The 16646-nt window shown below is 27.1% G+C and overlaps 1 protein-coding gene across 7 annotated transcripts in view; it reads left to right on the forward strand.

Moving 5' to 3' along the window:
- LOC129905842 (neural-cadherin-like) overlaps nt 1–16646 on the forward strand; it is a 658269-nt gene that overhangs the window by 191854 nt on the left and 449769 nt on the right. For all 7 annotated transcript variants that reach the window (XM_055981444.1, XM_055981445.1, XM_055981449.1 and 4 more), the window contains exon 9: nt 5271–5460. In XM_055981444.1, coding sequence (XP_055837419.1) covers nt 5271–5460 — 190 coding nt within the window. The remainder of the gene's footprint in view (nt 1–5270; nt 5461–16646) is intronic.

The following is a 16646-nucleotide window of genomic DNA, read 5'->3' on the forward strand; positions in this document are numbered from 1 at the left end:
GAAAATAAAAAAAATATCAAAGATGGAATTTTTATTCAAAGTAATATGTTAAAGTCAAATTTCTAGAATAACGACAACAAATTATGATACATTTATGGTTTCTATGTTTCTTAACATTAATGAAAATCCTGTTTTTTTTTGATTTTTTCTCTTGTTTATTTCTAAGAAATGTTCTAAAAATAGATCCTTTTTCGAATACAAAAAAAAAAAAAAAAAACACATTAAAACTGATTGAATTTAAGAAATGTAATTAAATCGTTAGTAATCGTTAGAACCTAGACATAAATTATTTTTGTATTTAGCTTGAAGATGGCGCTACTGAAATTAAGAAGAATAACTTGTGGCATCTTTCAGCCTGTAATATCTTGGAAAAACCGTGCCTCATGATACTTAATGGCAAAATCTGCAATGCTAACTTGCAACCCGTGATCTTTATGGGAAATCCATGATACTATCCCTAGAAAAATATAATGAAAAAATTAAGACCCGTGATACTTAAAAAAAAAAAATAAATTACTCTAACTGGGCTTCTTTGGCGATACTTTTTCTTCCGTTGTTCGTTCTTATTTTATCTTAATGTGTTCACCTGGTTGACTTCAGAAAGCGGCGGAAAGCTTCCCGGTTTTGGATTGATCCGTTTCAGAAGCCATATAAACGTTGAAGCTTATGTCATTATTTTTACGGTCTAAACTGGTGGTAATCATCGAACAAAATCGTGAAATTTACTGAAGCATTTTGTGATACTTAGCAAAAATTGTTGTGATACGTTTCGGTGCAAACTAGTTACTTCCCGAATGATTTCTTCATACTTATCTAGGCAGCAACCGCGGCTCACAAATGATACTCGTTGGAGAAATCCATGATACTTACCGTGGCAACTCATAATGCTTACGCTTATCAGAGTGATCTGTGATACTATCTATTGCAAGATAGATATCATACTTACTGAAGAAATTTATGATAAATACCAGTATAATTCTGTGATATTGACAAAACAATTTCGTTATAATTTCGAGGCTTACTATGATACTAACCGGATTAATGAGTGTTAGTTACTAGGGAAATCCGTGATAAGTACTGGAAAAAATTGTGGTTATTTCCTATCGGTGTAATTTTATCCGGTGAAATGTTTGATGCATTCTGTGTCATTAATTATCGGTTCTGTGATACTTTTGGTGAAAACCTCTGATAGGTACCGAAAAAGTCCTCTTTATTTGTATTCAGGGTAACACGTGAAACTTACCGAAGAAATCCTTGATACTTTACTAACCGGGAAAATCTGACCAGTCTAGCTGGAGTAGTTAATTCATGAAACCTTTAACATTTATCAATAATATTCATGATAAGTTCCGGGAAAATCTTGTGATATTTCCCGAAGAAAATTCATGACACTTAAAAGGGCAGCATGTGATACTTACCGGAGAAATCTGTGATACTTACCGGGGCAACCAATGATATATATTCAATTGAAAAATCTGTGGTTCTAACAAGTGATAAAACTTGATTCTTACCGTTGAAATCTTAACGCAGCAACCCATATAACTTACCAGTAGCACTTATCTACTCACGCATCAGTCATACACTTACCTTACTAATTGAATAAATTCTTGATAATTACTAATGTTTTCCGTGATATTCCTTCGGCCCCGGAGCTTTCCATAATACTTAACAAAACAATTATTACTGATAGTTACCCCCAGAAATCCGTGATAACAAGCAGACAAATTGGAAATTATCACAGGAGCAATTCTTCCCGTGATACATAATGTTTCCACCTTAGCTAGATCTGTGATAGTTATGGCCAAAAAACATCAAAAAAATTATATTTAAAAATTTTTGGACTTTCGTCACCACTGTAATAACGGACCCATTTTCAAAAAATAAATGGCAATCGCTTCAAATAATCAAAATCTAGGGGCGATATTTTTTAGTTTTTTTTTTCATTAGTCTTAACAAAAAAGTTATGGCCAAAAAACGCAAAAAAATAAAAAAAAAAAAAATATTTTTAAAAATTTTGGACTTTCGTCACCACTGTAATAATGAACTGATTTTCATAAAATAAGTGGTATTAGCTGAAAATCTGTTATACTTATTGCAGAAATTTTTTGTTCATACCGGAGTAATCCGAAATACAAGATTTCTGTAGATCGAAATATGCTATGATACTCACCAGATAGACTGCATGTTTAAGCTTTTATGAGTCTTAAATTTGCAAAAAAAGACAAACATTTTTCAATTCTCATACAAAAATATTTTTTGACCTTTCGAAAGTAGTAACGATATCTTTTTTTTTGTTTTTGAACCTTGACTTACTTACTACCTTGACACACATTTGAAAAAAAAAAACTGTATATGTATTTAGCAAAGTATCCTTACTACTCTTTTCGGGGTTAATTAATTACAACTTTGAGCTAAAGTCACGCTATGGCTTCAAACGAAAATGTAATGTTATAAAATTCTTATATTCCTACCTGGTACCCCCCTAAAATCAAAAGATTTTTTTTTAAAGAAGGTTATTTGTATTCAAAGTTAAAATATAACTTGAAAATAACTTGTAGGTGACCTTACTCTTAAGTTACAAAGTCCAACACTCTGCACTTACTCAACGATGTCCTTTAAAAGTAAAAAATATACTTTAATAAACTTGTCTTATTCTTTTAAGCTTTAAACTTTGTTTTTTTTTAAATTTTGTTTTGTTAGTTTTCATCAAAGTAAAAATCAACGCTAGTTAATACAAAAAACAAAATAATAATAATAAAGTTGTTTTATTACTCAGTGCAAATTTCTTCAATTACCAAAAAAAAAATTATATAAAAAAAAAAACTTTTGAAAACTAATATTTGATCTTCAAAAGTTTTAAAGTGAAAACAAGTCCTGCAAATCTACTTAACCTACAAAAAAAAACAACAAGTTTATTTAGCCATTTTAGTTGCTTTAGCAAAAAAAATCCTTCTGCATTAAAAAATATCGTCAAAAGGTAAGTGGAGTAGAAGAAAAAAAAAAAAAAAAAATCAACTCTTCATCCCACAAAAACCTTCTTCCACAACACTTGATGGCAGTTTTTTTTTTTATTTTAGTTTTTTTTTTTGTAATTATTTTAATTTTGTTATAATTTCTAAGCAAATAAAATTATTGTAGCATAAATTGTAGGATATAAATAAATGCAAAACAAGTGATGAAAATAGCAACGAATTAGAAATCAAAAAAAAAAAAATTAAAAACTTAAAATCATTTTTTGCCACCCCACAAAGTGTGTATAATGTAAACCTTGAATTCATTTATTTTAACTTTCCCCCAACTTAACCCATCATCGTATATAAATACAGAGTTTGGACAGCAACATCAAATCAAAAAAAAAAAAAAAAAACTCACAAGCATTCACCCAAATCCTTGGCTCCTTATACAAAAAAAAATTATTTTTAAAACATTTTTAGAGTATATTTTTCCTGACAACAACTACTCACCGAACCCATCCATCAATCCACCCTCCTCACAAAATCTCTCTCAACACCGCATTCTCACATATAAAAGAAAAATATATTAAAAAAAAAAATAAAAAAAAAAACTTCTCATCATCCATTTAATTTTTCATACGCGAAAAACCATCCCATCCTTGTGTAATGGAAACATAAATATATACAAGATATTTTGTATGTATATAAAAATATATATTTTTTTTTCAACCATCTTTTTGTGTGTTGTCCCAATTTTTTTGAAGGATACTACCACAAGAAAGTGTAGTGGTATCAGCAATGTTTCCAGTTCACATTAAAATTTTTTTTTAAAATATTTTTTTTTGAAATAGGAAACATTTTTTTTTTGTTTAAACAAATTTTTTGAATTTTTTGCACTTAACCAACCAAAAGTTAATTAAATACAAAAAAAAAAAAACAAGAAATGCAAATTACATGTTGCGACATACTTTTTGAATTTTGAATGGCGCATGGCATTTATTTTTTTGTAAAAACAAATTTTTGTTAATTTGGTTAAGATGTGTAAAGGAATATTATATTAATAGCCTTAGAGCTTGAAATAATATCCACCACCATGTGCAGATTTAATTTTTTGTTATTTTTGTTATAAAAAGCACATTTTTTTAAAAATCGCTTTATATATAAATAAATGTATATTTTTTTAAACCATGGTGATTTACTACGTGAATATTTTTTTCCCAGTTAATAATTTTTTTTTTTTTTTAATAAAAAGTTAATTTTTATTCATAAGTTATATGAACTTTTTTTTTGAAAGATTTTTTGAAAATATTAAGTTTATGTTTAAAATTATGTTTTTTTTTTTTAGTATTGCAATGGAACAATTTTAATTACTAACAATAAATGTTTCTATATTTTATTTGCTTTTTGTTTGTTCCATTTTGTTAGATATTTTTTTCAACTAAAAATTAGAAGTAGAATATTAATTTTTATATATTTTTTAAATTAAGATTAATTGCATTTAAGAAAATTACTAAGCGAAAGACTATTAATTAAAAAATTGGATATTTTATAATTTTTATTTACTCCTTGAGTAAAAAATTTTAATTTTTTTTTTCTAAAAATTAAGACCTTCTGACTGTTTTATATATAGCCTTGATTTTGTGGCATTAACGAACCCCTTCAACCTTGGACTTTATTTCACTCTCAAAATATAAATCCGTTCTTAAAAATATTTAAATAGAATAATATCCAAATATTCTTGCAACTCCCTTGATGATGCCTTCGAGCGTCACGTACGACAAAGCTCCTGTCACGTACAGACAAACATGATTTTTTTTTCAAACTTGTGATCATATTTTCAGACTGTTTCGTTTGAAAAAAATCCTTTTACCTTTAGATTAACATTAATCATTTTCGAGAAGTATAAAAATTAGAACTAATTGCTTACTTTATTCAAGGAAAAAACAACGTCACGTACAGACAGAACGTAAATAACTCAATGTTTCAGCAATTTTAAACAACTTAATCCACTTATATCCAAATCCGGTGATACTGTAAAACTTCTAAAAATTTTTTTTTAAGTTAAATAAGTTATAATATTAAAAAAATATATTTAAATTTTTGTTAAAAAAAAAGGATACGAAACTTTCTGTCAAAAAGCTAGTAATTTTTTTAAACATGCAATAATTTTTTACCTACTAACCAAAAAATTAATTTTTATTCATTATTTAATAATTTTCATATACAAATAATTCATATAATAAAATTTCTAATATAAAATTTTTTCTATTTTTATTTATTATTATTATGATGATCGTCTGCCTGAATTTTATTCAGTTCTGGCATTGAAGGAAATCCTACAGTATTTTACCGTTTAATGCCGGGTTCTACGGCACAAACAAATAAATTCCATACATTTTACTTACAACAAAGACCGGATAATGGAGACACATGGGCTGACATTAAAGTTAATCATCCGTTAGACTATGAAAGTATAAAGGAATATAATCTAACAATACGTGTTGAGGTAAGTGTTTTTTTTTCTTTTTCATATTAAAATATTAAAATTACATAAGGAAACAAAAAATAAAGAAAAATGAAAAAAATTCTAACAAATCTAACAAATCTAAATAAAATTGATATATATTTACATATCCTATGGAAATAAATATTAATTTCAATTATTTGTATACATTTCATTTGTATATGACCTTGTCTGGAAAGGTTTCTTTTTATTGGGTTTTCTTTGTCTTGATTAAAATAAATATCGTTGACTTTAACCTCAAAATTTTGTGTATTAAAATAAAATAAGAAATTTTTCAGAACGAATAAATATATGACATTATATTGTAGGAATTGCCCTTTATTTGTAATATTTTTGTTTTATATTAGGTAATTTTTTCACAAAATGGCCCCTCCCCCAATAGTGGAGTAACTAAAGCTCAAAAATTGGCAATATTAGGGAACCCGGCCGAACAGCTTAGATTTTGATGATCTTTTTTTTCAAACGTCGGTAATTAAAAATACTTTAAAGTCTATAGATTAAAAATTGCCGGTGTTGCCGTTTTGATTTTTTAAATTTTATTGAAGATTTTTGTGAACAAAAAAATTTTTTTTTCCAAATTTTTTCTTAAATTTCATAAATTAATTGATGCCAAAATATTGTCTAGGAAATTCAAGGAAAAAAAATATATGGGAGTGAGGGACAATCTTCCATAGTTCAAGCGATAGATGCAATTTTCTTATTAATTGACTTCAAACACAAAAAAAAATATTTGAACACAACGGCAACACCTACAATATTCAAATATACATTTTTTAAAAGCTAGAAGCTTAGTCATATATGTAAAATTAAAATTAAGTTAATTGAATGAACGGCTTTTGAAAGAATGGTAATTGAACTCAGATTTTTGAAAAAAAAAATTATTGAAAAAATTTTAACACGTCGTTTTTTAAATTTGGTCGTAATATAAAATGCATTTATTTTTTTATTTTTTTTGGCCGAATTTATTATGATTTCAAATTATAAAAGGAAATTCCAATATCTATTACGGTTTATGAAAAAAACTAAAAAGTATTTCATTTTCGACGAACTTTTTTAATAAAAGTTTTGAAAAAAAATGTAACTTATTTTTTTTTTTAAAGTTCAACATCTAAACATAAAATTATTTTTTAATCATTTAATAACCCTTACTGTTGAAAGTTAAATAGCAAAAATTTAAAGTTCCTATTTACCACAGTCTTTGAGAAAATTAATTATTTCAATGCAAAAATTCAGTTTTAATAAAAAAAAAGTATTGAAATTGAAGTAATTTTTCATATTTTTTTCAAAAGTGTGATATATTTTACCTTTTTTGCTTCGAAATTCAACTGATAATATTTATGGCCAAAAATTTTTTTTAAATAAATTCATATTTTATTAGAAAAAGTTTGGAAAAAAGTAATTTTAAATTTTTCTAATAACATTTTTTTTTTTTAATTCTGAGTTTGAGGACCATTTTTTCAAAAAGTCTTGATTAAATTTAGTGGATTTAAATTTAAGAGAAAAGAATGAGCTACTGGCTTTTTAAAAATTCATTTTAAAATATTGTAGGTGTTGCCGTTGTGTTCAAAATATTTTTTTTGTGTTTGAGGTCAGAATGTTAGAAAATTGGATTTATCGCTTAAACGATGGAAGATTGTCCCTTACTGCATTTTATATATTTTCCTTAAATTACCTAGAGAATCTTTTGATATCATTTGTTTTATGAAATTTAAGAAAAAAAAATGGTTTTGTTAAAAAAAAATTAATTTTAATTTTAAAAAACAATACGGCAACACCGGCAATTTTTAATCTATAGACTTTAAAGTATTTTCAATTACCTACGTTTGAAAAAAAAAATCGTCAAAATCAGAGCTGTTCGGCCGGGTTCCCTAATAATTTGCTTTAGTTACTCTACTACAAAAAAGATTTTTCGCTTGAATCTCGCGCAGGGTTTTAAAAAAATCATTATTTCTTTATGCATTTTTTTTCTATTAAACATTAAAAAAATATTTATTCCAAATAAAAAATGTTTGCACCTGAAAAAAAAAAATGCATTGAAAAAAATTTTGTATTGCAACTTAATAATAAAAAAAATTTTATTGCAAATAAAAAATTTTGCAACTGAAAAATATTTGCATTGAAAAAAAACCTTTATTGCAAATAAAAATATTTTGCATTAAAAAAAAATTGTATTGCAAATAAAAAATGTAGGTATGCATTAAAATTTTTTTTTAAATTCGTTAAATTTATTACAAATTTGGAAATCAAGTTCCTAAGTGGAAAAACTGTTTCTAAATAATAAAAAAAAACCCTAATTTTTTCAGATTTTTATTTTGACGCTAGATGGCGCCCCGAGAGGGTTAAAGTTTTTTCTCATTTGAAATAGTAGACATTTTTGATAAGGTTCTTTTCCCTTTTAAAAAAGGTATAAACCATTTTTCAAGGACCGGGGGATTAGTCAGGACATTCATGTCTTTTTTGGATTTATTAAACCAAAAATATTTTACTAAAACAAGCATATGACTAGCATGAAAAGTAAAATAAAACCCAAAAAATACATGTATGTCCTGACTAAACCCCTGGTCCTAGAAAAATGGTTTATACATTTTTGAAAAGGGTGTTTAATATAGAAAAGAAACTCATCAAAAATTTGTACAATAAGACTTTATCTAAGTCAGAATATACCCATTTCAAATGAGAAAAAACTTTAACCATCTTGGGGCGCCATCTAGCGTCAAAATAAAAATCTGAAAAAAAATAGGGGATTTTTTTTATTATTTAGAAACAGTGAAATATAACGAACGCCCTATTGACCATACATTAGGTTCAAAATTCTATTTGAAATAGTTAATGCATAGTCTAATCACCAAAATTGTATGAAATTTGACGAATTTAAAAAAAAAATATTTAATCACACATTTTTTATTTGCAATACATTTCTTTTAATGCAAAATATTTTTAGTTGCAATAAAAATTAAATTGTTCATGCATTTTTTTCAGTTACAAAAATTTTCCGCACATTTTGCATTGATTTTTTTTCAATCATTTTTTATTTTCAATCAATCAAATTTTTTGAACAATTTTTTTTTTTTAATTTACGGTTTCTTTCCAAATATGTATATTAGAATGAAATGAGTTACAAAATACTTTAAATAGATTTTTAGATTCCAGTCTTTCTTGGAGAATATTTTGCACGTTTTTGTCTTTTCACCAAAATATCAAAATACGGATTTTGTTAATCATATTCCAATATTATGTTTCTTAAATAGACAAATTCCACTCATCATGGTCTCTTCAATATTGATACTCGTACCAATTTTTACTTCCAAAATAAAAATTCGCAACTCTATGATTTTTTCCACTCCTCTACACTATATTTTGGTTGATCCCCAATGTCCCCAAAAATAGATTTGATTAAGATTTTTAAAATGCATTCAAACTTCAATAGGTATAAAGAAACAAATTAATATTATGATATTATTGATTTCGATTACTAAAAAAGGTTACATTTTTCCATAGCAAAATTTTCAACAAGTTCAAACTTTTATATCAAATTTATTTTCACCCTCCAACCAAAACACTTTGAACTACTTTTTATCGACAAATCAAATATTCAACAAGTTCCACTTTAATAAATCATTTATTAAAAACACACCATCAAAATTGGATACATTTCAATTTTTCTGCATAATTGTGTGGTGTATCGGATGTATGTATGTGAATATAGTAACTTTTCATCTTTTAAAACTTTTCAAAAACTCCTGTCAAATGTAATTTAATTAGTCGATTTCCTGTAAATAGTGTTGGCAATATCCTCCCTTCCCTATTCTATACACGGCAAACCCTTTTCTACACACTCAAAAACTGTCAGTAGTGACACAAAGTTTTCCTTTTTCGGATTTCGAATTACTGCTCTACATATCTACATTTATAAATTTGCTCTACACCATGAGGATAAACGAATTTAACGTGGTGCTGCTCACAAAGTCACACTGATGATGATGGTGAGTTTTGGAATTCAGAGAGGAATTCCTCTGCACAATAATTTGGAAAATTAATTCCATTAATTAGAGTAATTTCCTTTTGGCTTTTGAGCTTCATTGGTCTGGCTTTTTGGCAGTTTTTGATATTAAAATTTGTAGAAAAGTCACAATATTTCTATCCCCCCCCCCAAGCACAACACAACTCAAAACAAACCATATAGATTATATAGCCAATTGAAATTGTGTGGATTTGATTTGGATTAAGTGTTTCGGAACCACCACAAAACATGGATTTGTGTTTTTAGTTTAATTTATAATTACATAAGATTAAACTTTTAAATTAGACACATAAACTGTCGAAATTTTAGTAATATCGAACCCTAATAAATGCTGTCTCCTGGAAATCAATTATTTCAATTAAAAATGACTGTAAAATAGAAATAAAATGATGATTTTCAGCCTTCGTTTGTATAAGTCGTAAACTAAGCCCAATTTGAAAACTTTCCATAAGTAACTTTTCTTGTAAAATTAAATTTTCTATCGAAATATTTAGTTCAAAAATTTAAATAAACCTTTTTGGCAAAAATACACTTAAAAATAATTATTTTATTATTAAAATTGTAAATTGTAATTAATGAGTTTTAAAACAAAAAATTGTTTGCCTATTTTAACTTTTAAATCGATTATTTCAAAAACAATTTGTTGAAATATATTGATTTAAAAACTAAAATTAAATGTACAATTCTGCCTTTCGGAAATGGTATCTTTTATAACTGTACGTGTTGCCGTTGTTTTTTAATAATTTTTTTTAGAAAATTGCCCCTCCCCCTTAAAGAAAGTGGAGATAAACCCCCCTCTCATAGTAAAATAATGATTGTATTGAACTCCTCTACACAAAACCGTTATCTAATTTTTGAACTTTGTCAGCTTATAAATTCTAAGTGGTTTAACCAAACCACATCTTTTGTACATTGTTAAAAAAGTTTGTTTTGGAATAATTATTTTCACTTCTAATCTCTCTGTGAGGCGTGCTATTAGCTCATCTAATTTTCCTAAATACCAATAATATGATCTTTGAGTTTTGCAACGCACCGTTCTTCGTCCGCCATTGTACCACTGTACACAGGGTCACCGCTACTGCCATTTGTGTAGGTATTATTTTGTCGAGAGTATGTTTCATTAATTTTGGTATAATTTAATTGTACAACAAAATACATACCCTGCTGTTCTAATTGAAATTTCATCCATCATTAACTAAAACACTATATCCTTATACATGCGTTTGTATGTGTGTATATGTTTTAAGTATAGTCAAGAGTATATTCACGTGGATTTGTGTGTGCGAGTGAGTGTGGGCGCGTTTCCGAAGTGAAATATACTTAAGTTAGCTTAGCTTAGATATATCTACGGTCAAAATATGGATGATCCGGAGTGGTTGCATGCGGCCGGATAGGATAATCGCTAAGCTAATTTAATTTGAATAGGATTTCCGTACTAAGGATTAATATATACAGTGCTGCTAAAAACATTCCGGATTTTTTTGTAATTTTCATCAATTGAAATTTTATAACACAAAACTGGAACAAAATATTGTTTTAATATTTTTTCTAGATCATTAATATATCAGTCAAGGAATTTGAACACAAATTAATGTTCTTTAATACATTCAAAAATTTTAAAAATTGAAAAATGAAGGAAAGGCAGCATTTCGTCTGTGCAAAACTAACCGGATTTTTTAAGGATTTCAATTTTCGCTGTTGAGGCAACGGTTTTAAGCGTCACTTCTGTAAAATTTTTGTTTGCAGTGACAAACAAAGTTGTTAGCTTTGTGAATTGTATAAATTACTTAATGGAATAACGGAAAAAACGCATTATAGTCGCAAAATTCGTAACTGAGTCGTAGAACACTTTCAAGCCGAAATAAAACATAATGTTATCCCTTTGGAATGTTGTAAATTGCAACGTCAAGTGAGTATGATATCGTCAAAAAGTAAAAAAGAGAAAAATCAGTTCAAGCAGATCACTTGGGTGGATGCCATAACAAAATATCCTTAAAAAGTGATAGGCGAATAAAGAATTTTTTGATATAAGATCCCTTTGCGGCTTCTTAAACGATTTGTGAGGAGCTTAATCTGCCTTCAACATCAAGTACAGTAAAGAAGGCTTTCAGAGACTTGGTCTTAATCTGTCTCCACTCGGAAAAAGGCCATTCTTTAATACTAAGCATTGTCTAAAAAAGTTGGCAATTAAAGGATCTTTAAATTTTAAAATAAAAATACTTCATCATGGTTTTATTTACAAAAAATCATCTCAATTGCTCGATAACAAAACGGATAAATGATAAAAGCAATTTTAACTGGGTCTATTCCGATTGTAAATTGGCAGCCAGGCTCTCAAACATGGACATGTTTAAAACCAAAAAAATATGCTCCCTACCGTGAACACAGCAGAGGATCAGTGATGGTTTGGGGGTTCTTTCAGCTACAGGCTCTACTCCGTTACACAGAATCAACGGATTTATGGATTATTTTCAGAATGGAGAGATGTTGGAGTCGATAATGGCTCCATAAAAGGAGAAAGAAGTGCCTTTACATTGGCTCTTCCTGCAAGTTATGATGCCAAAAATTTTTAAAAGCTCGTAAAACAGCAGTTCGGGGTAGACAATACTCCTGGCTTGGAATAGCCGGAACAATTTATCCGACCGAACCCGATTGAAAATTTGTGGGCAATCTTTAAGTGACAGGTAGAGAAGAAAAAGCACACCTCAGCAACTAACGTACTTGCAGCTTTGAAAAATGGCTAGGAAGATATTCCTAGTTCTATTTTAAATAATTTGGCCGAGTCCAAGCCTCGTTGGTGCCAAGCAGTTTTCAAAAACAAAGGTTTCTGAGCAAAATATTAACTTTGAACATTAACATTAATAAATCCGGTTAGTTTTTCACAGCTGAAATTCTGGCTTTACTTCATTTTTTAATTTTTAAATTTTTTGTATGTGTTAAGATCATTATTTTTTGTTGAAATTGCTTAAGTGATATATGAACGATCTAGAAAAAATATTAAAACAATATTTTGTTCCAGGTTTGTGTTATAAAATTTTATTTGATGAAAATGACAAAAAATCCGGAATGTTTTTAGCAGCACTGTATGTACAGAGAGAAGAGAATTAGGATACGGGTTGTTATAATACGATGAGAAGTTATACTGATTCTATCTAACTACACATGTAGATGTATCAAGATAACCGGGGATCCGAAACAATTGTGCGGATAATTATTTGAAGTATATATCTCTTGACTTTGGCAATAGAAACGGAAACTTTGGTTAATTGAGGAATGTGTTGCTATTGATTCTAATTTCTAATTTCTGTGGGTGTTTTTGGTGTAGGTTAGGTCGTATATGGAGGTATTTATGTGAATATATATCGCAAAAAGGATTATAATTAGACGCATTCATAACATTTACTCGTAAGTTGTAAATTGATTACAGAAATATTATTGGCTTAACATTTTCGTTGAGAAATAGTTTGATTTCAAAAGGTTTCATTCAGTTCAATTAAATGGAATTTAGTATTTGAAGCAATGTTAGGTATGCAATCAAAGGTTTTTTTTTTTTTTATTCGACAAGAATTTGAATTTACTGAATTTTGGACTTTATAATGGATTTGAGAAACAAAAACAAACGATTTAAAGTTTAACAATTTCATTTTTTTTATTCTGCCTCTTGCAATTAACTAAATATTGTACAGTTTAAGCCTGAAAAATATCTTGGCAGAGCCATTAGTTTGTCGAATATCATCATATGACACATGTTTTCAAGGTATTTTTTGTATGCTGAATCTAATGAAATAAAAATAAAGTCAATACGATTGCTCTAAGAAAAGTTATTGCCGATTAAAAACAAGGGTGCATGTTTTTTGACTTCAACAAGTAAAATATAACCGAAACCCATGTGAAAAACATGCTACACTGATAAAATTCGGGATGAAGGTTTTAGATAAAGCAGGCACAAAGGATTCATAAGGTTCTTAAAATTATTTTTGGTGAAAGCGTGTTTTTTTAATGGGTTAAGTTGTGTGTGTGAGGAAGGTATCATAACAGCTGACTTAAATTTTATTAATTTTTAAAACTTGGTGTAAATGTTTTGGTTGGTATAATAATTAAGAATCTATAAAGTGTACAAAATTATCTTGAGTGAAAGGGTGTTTTTTTTTTTTAAGAAATGATGAAATACGGAATTAGTACCACAAAAACTAGGACAAAATTGTTACAATAATGAAAATTGGTAAAAATGTTTCATTTATAACAGAAACCAAGAACCCGAACAGTCTATAAAAAAATTTTAGGTTAAAGGGTGTTTTTTTTGAGAAATAGGGAAAAATCCGTGATTAGTCTGATAAAATCAGTGGTATAAATGGTACCCTTACGAAATTCATTAAATATGTTCTCTTTCAAATGGGAATTACGAATAATGTAAGTCTATAAATTTTTTTTTATGTGAAAGGGTGTTTTTTTTTTTAAAGTAAAGAAAATATGGGTATATTTGAAAAAGTATGTAATACTTGAGTAATATTAGTGGTACCCTATTGAAATTTAGCAATTATTTTACTTTTACGATAAGAAACAAGAATCTAAAGTGTCTTTAAAAATATCATGGTTAAAAGGGTGTTTTTTTGAGTGAAAACAAAAAAGATGGGTCACCCTAATGAAATTTGGTAAAAACATTGATTTTGGTATAGAAAGCAAGAATAAAGAGTTTTCATAGAGACAGTAAAATCTGCAATTGTTCCCAAAAAGCCAATTTTTTTTTTATTTCTTGATTTTATGTACTATTTTACCTGTACTAAAAGTCTGCCTTTATTTTTTGAGATTGAAATGTAAGCAATGTATTTTTATTGTATTTTAACGATTTGATATAGAAACAACTTTTAAAAAGCTTAAAACCTTGTGAAAATGTTCATAAAAATGTCCTGATATATGTAGTAAGACCGTCATCTTAAAAAGTTTAAAACTTCTTGTATAATCCCGATTACAAAGCGAGAAGAAATAAAACAGTCATAATTGCGTTCAATTCCTAGAACACGATTATAAACTAAAACCGTTTCTATTTCTAATTCAAACAAATTCTCTATTCTATAAGTTACAAACACTATGACTGATACAATTTTGAATATAATGTATTTTAATTTTAAGCAAGTGATAGTATTTTTAAAATTGTGAAAATATTACAAGTAGGTGTCTTACAAGTTCCAGATGTAAATTCTGAACAGTCCAAAAAATTTGAAGCCTGTTGTTCCAATAATGGTTTGAACATTTTCATGTTCATTGTATAAAAGGAAAGTGTATCGAATCTTCAAATTTAATTTCATTCGGGGTCGGGGTGAAAAAAAAACATAAGTTCTAGGTTCGTTAAAAAAAACTACATGTTTAATACATGCAAATTCTTGAAAACATGGTTTTTTTTATCCCTACCTCAATTTTTGACACCCCCAACCGACTTCCAGCCATCTGCTGCAATTCAATTGTTTTTCCAATTATGACCGATTTTAGCATACATTTTTGTAGTCAACTTGTTGAAAACGGGTCACTATGATTTTTTGAAACTTTCTTTTTATGTACGTATAGTTTAATATTTTCTTTTTAATTGCATTTAAATTTTTGTTATAACAAAAATGCAAGCATAAAAAATACAAATCTAAATTTATTTATTCTCTAAAAATTCTTTGTTATTTAAGAAGTTAAATCGTGTATTCTTCGGAAGTCAAAACCATTTTAAAATATATTTTTGTTGTTTTAAAAATCAAATTTATAATTATTTTCTAGTTTTAATTAAATTTCTTCTTAAATTTAATAAAAATATTCTTTTATAAATTTTTACATAAATGGCTTTAATAGTCTAAGCAGCTTTTACCGTTAAAGCCATCTAGTTGCAAATTTCTCTTTTTAAATAATATTTGACTATGAGACCTTCGCTGAAACGATTAAAATTACTTGAAAAAGATTTTCTACTAAAAAATATATTTTTATTTCTAACCAAAATTGTGCAACAAATAGTTTTTTTAATTTTTGAACAAATTAAATGGACGACTGGCTCCACACACTTGCTCTTATGATACTTAGAATGTAAAAGATTTTTTTAAAAAGCATTCGTAAAATGGAAATTTAATTTTAGTTTTATTATTAATTTTATAAGAAATGTAAACAAGGATTAAAAAATAGTTTTTAAAATAACAAAAACACCATTTCAATTTTGTATTTCCAATCTCCAAACAAAGTATGTATGCTATTTAATTTCTATAGTATATCAAAGTTTTTGTTCAAGAATTTCTCTTTTTTATCTACTTTTTTTTTAATTTTCAAAAAATTCAACTAATTTTCAAAAAATTGATTTTTCAAAAACAAATTTTGAAGTACTAAAAAATAAACCAATACAAAGTATTTTCAAATTGTAAGGACATTTTAATATTATGGATACTTAGAGCTCTTTTATATAAAAAAAAATCATTTAAATCGAGTATCTAAATGGATTAAAAAAATATTTTTAACACTGCAGAATTTAAACCTTATTTCCTTAACTTCAAAGAATTTTTTAATCGAAATCATTGGAGTCGTTTTTGAGAAAACCATTAAATTAAAGTAAATAACCAAAGATCTACTCTATTTCTAAAATCAACAATAATTTCAAAACTTTCATTAACAAGTTTGCAAAAGAAAAAATAAATTTAATTTCATACAAACATTTCAAATCTTACAAAACAAACAGCTGATTTCTTAGAATATACGAAAATATTTTTATTTCTGATTCCCAGTATTTTGCAAGATTTTATGGCATAAAATATTTGAAAATATCATCGTAGTATGTTTATTTTTCTATAAAATATTCCTACCTTATTTTAAGAGTAAAAACCCTAAACAAAATTTCAAGAAAAATGAAAAAATTTTACTCAGCTTAGGTACATCAAATAGAAAATCCCTTTTTGATATTAAGTATAAAAGAATAAAAGATTTTTCTTTTTCATAAAAATTCTTCTGAAAATATATATATAAATGAGTTTTTATTCCTTGTAGAATTAATTTCATCCTTGAACTTCTTTCACACACACACACACATAATCTTGAAAATGTAAAAAAAACAACGAAAACAAAACATTAATACGAAAAAGCTAAGAATAAAACAGTAACATAAAAGAATAATCGATTTAGATATGAG

The sequence above is a fragment of the Episyrphus balteatus genome, chromosome 1, assembly GCF_945859705.1.
Source record: "Episyrphus balteatus chromosome 1, idEpiBalt1.1, whole genome shotgun sequence".
NCBI classification, from domain to species: domain Eukaryota; kingdom Metazoa; phylum Arthropoda; class Insecta; order Diptera; family Syrphidae; genus Episyrphus; species Episyrphus balteatus.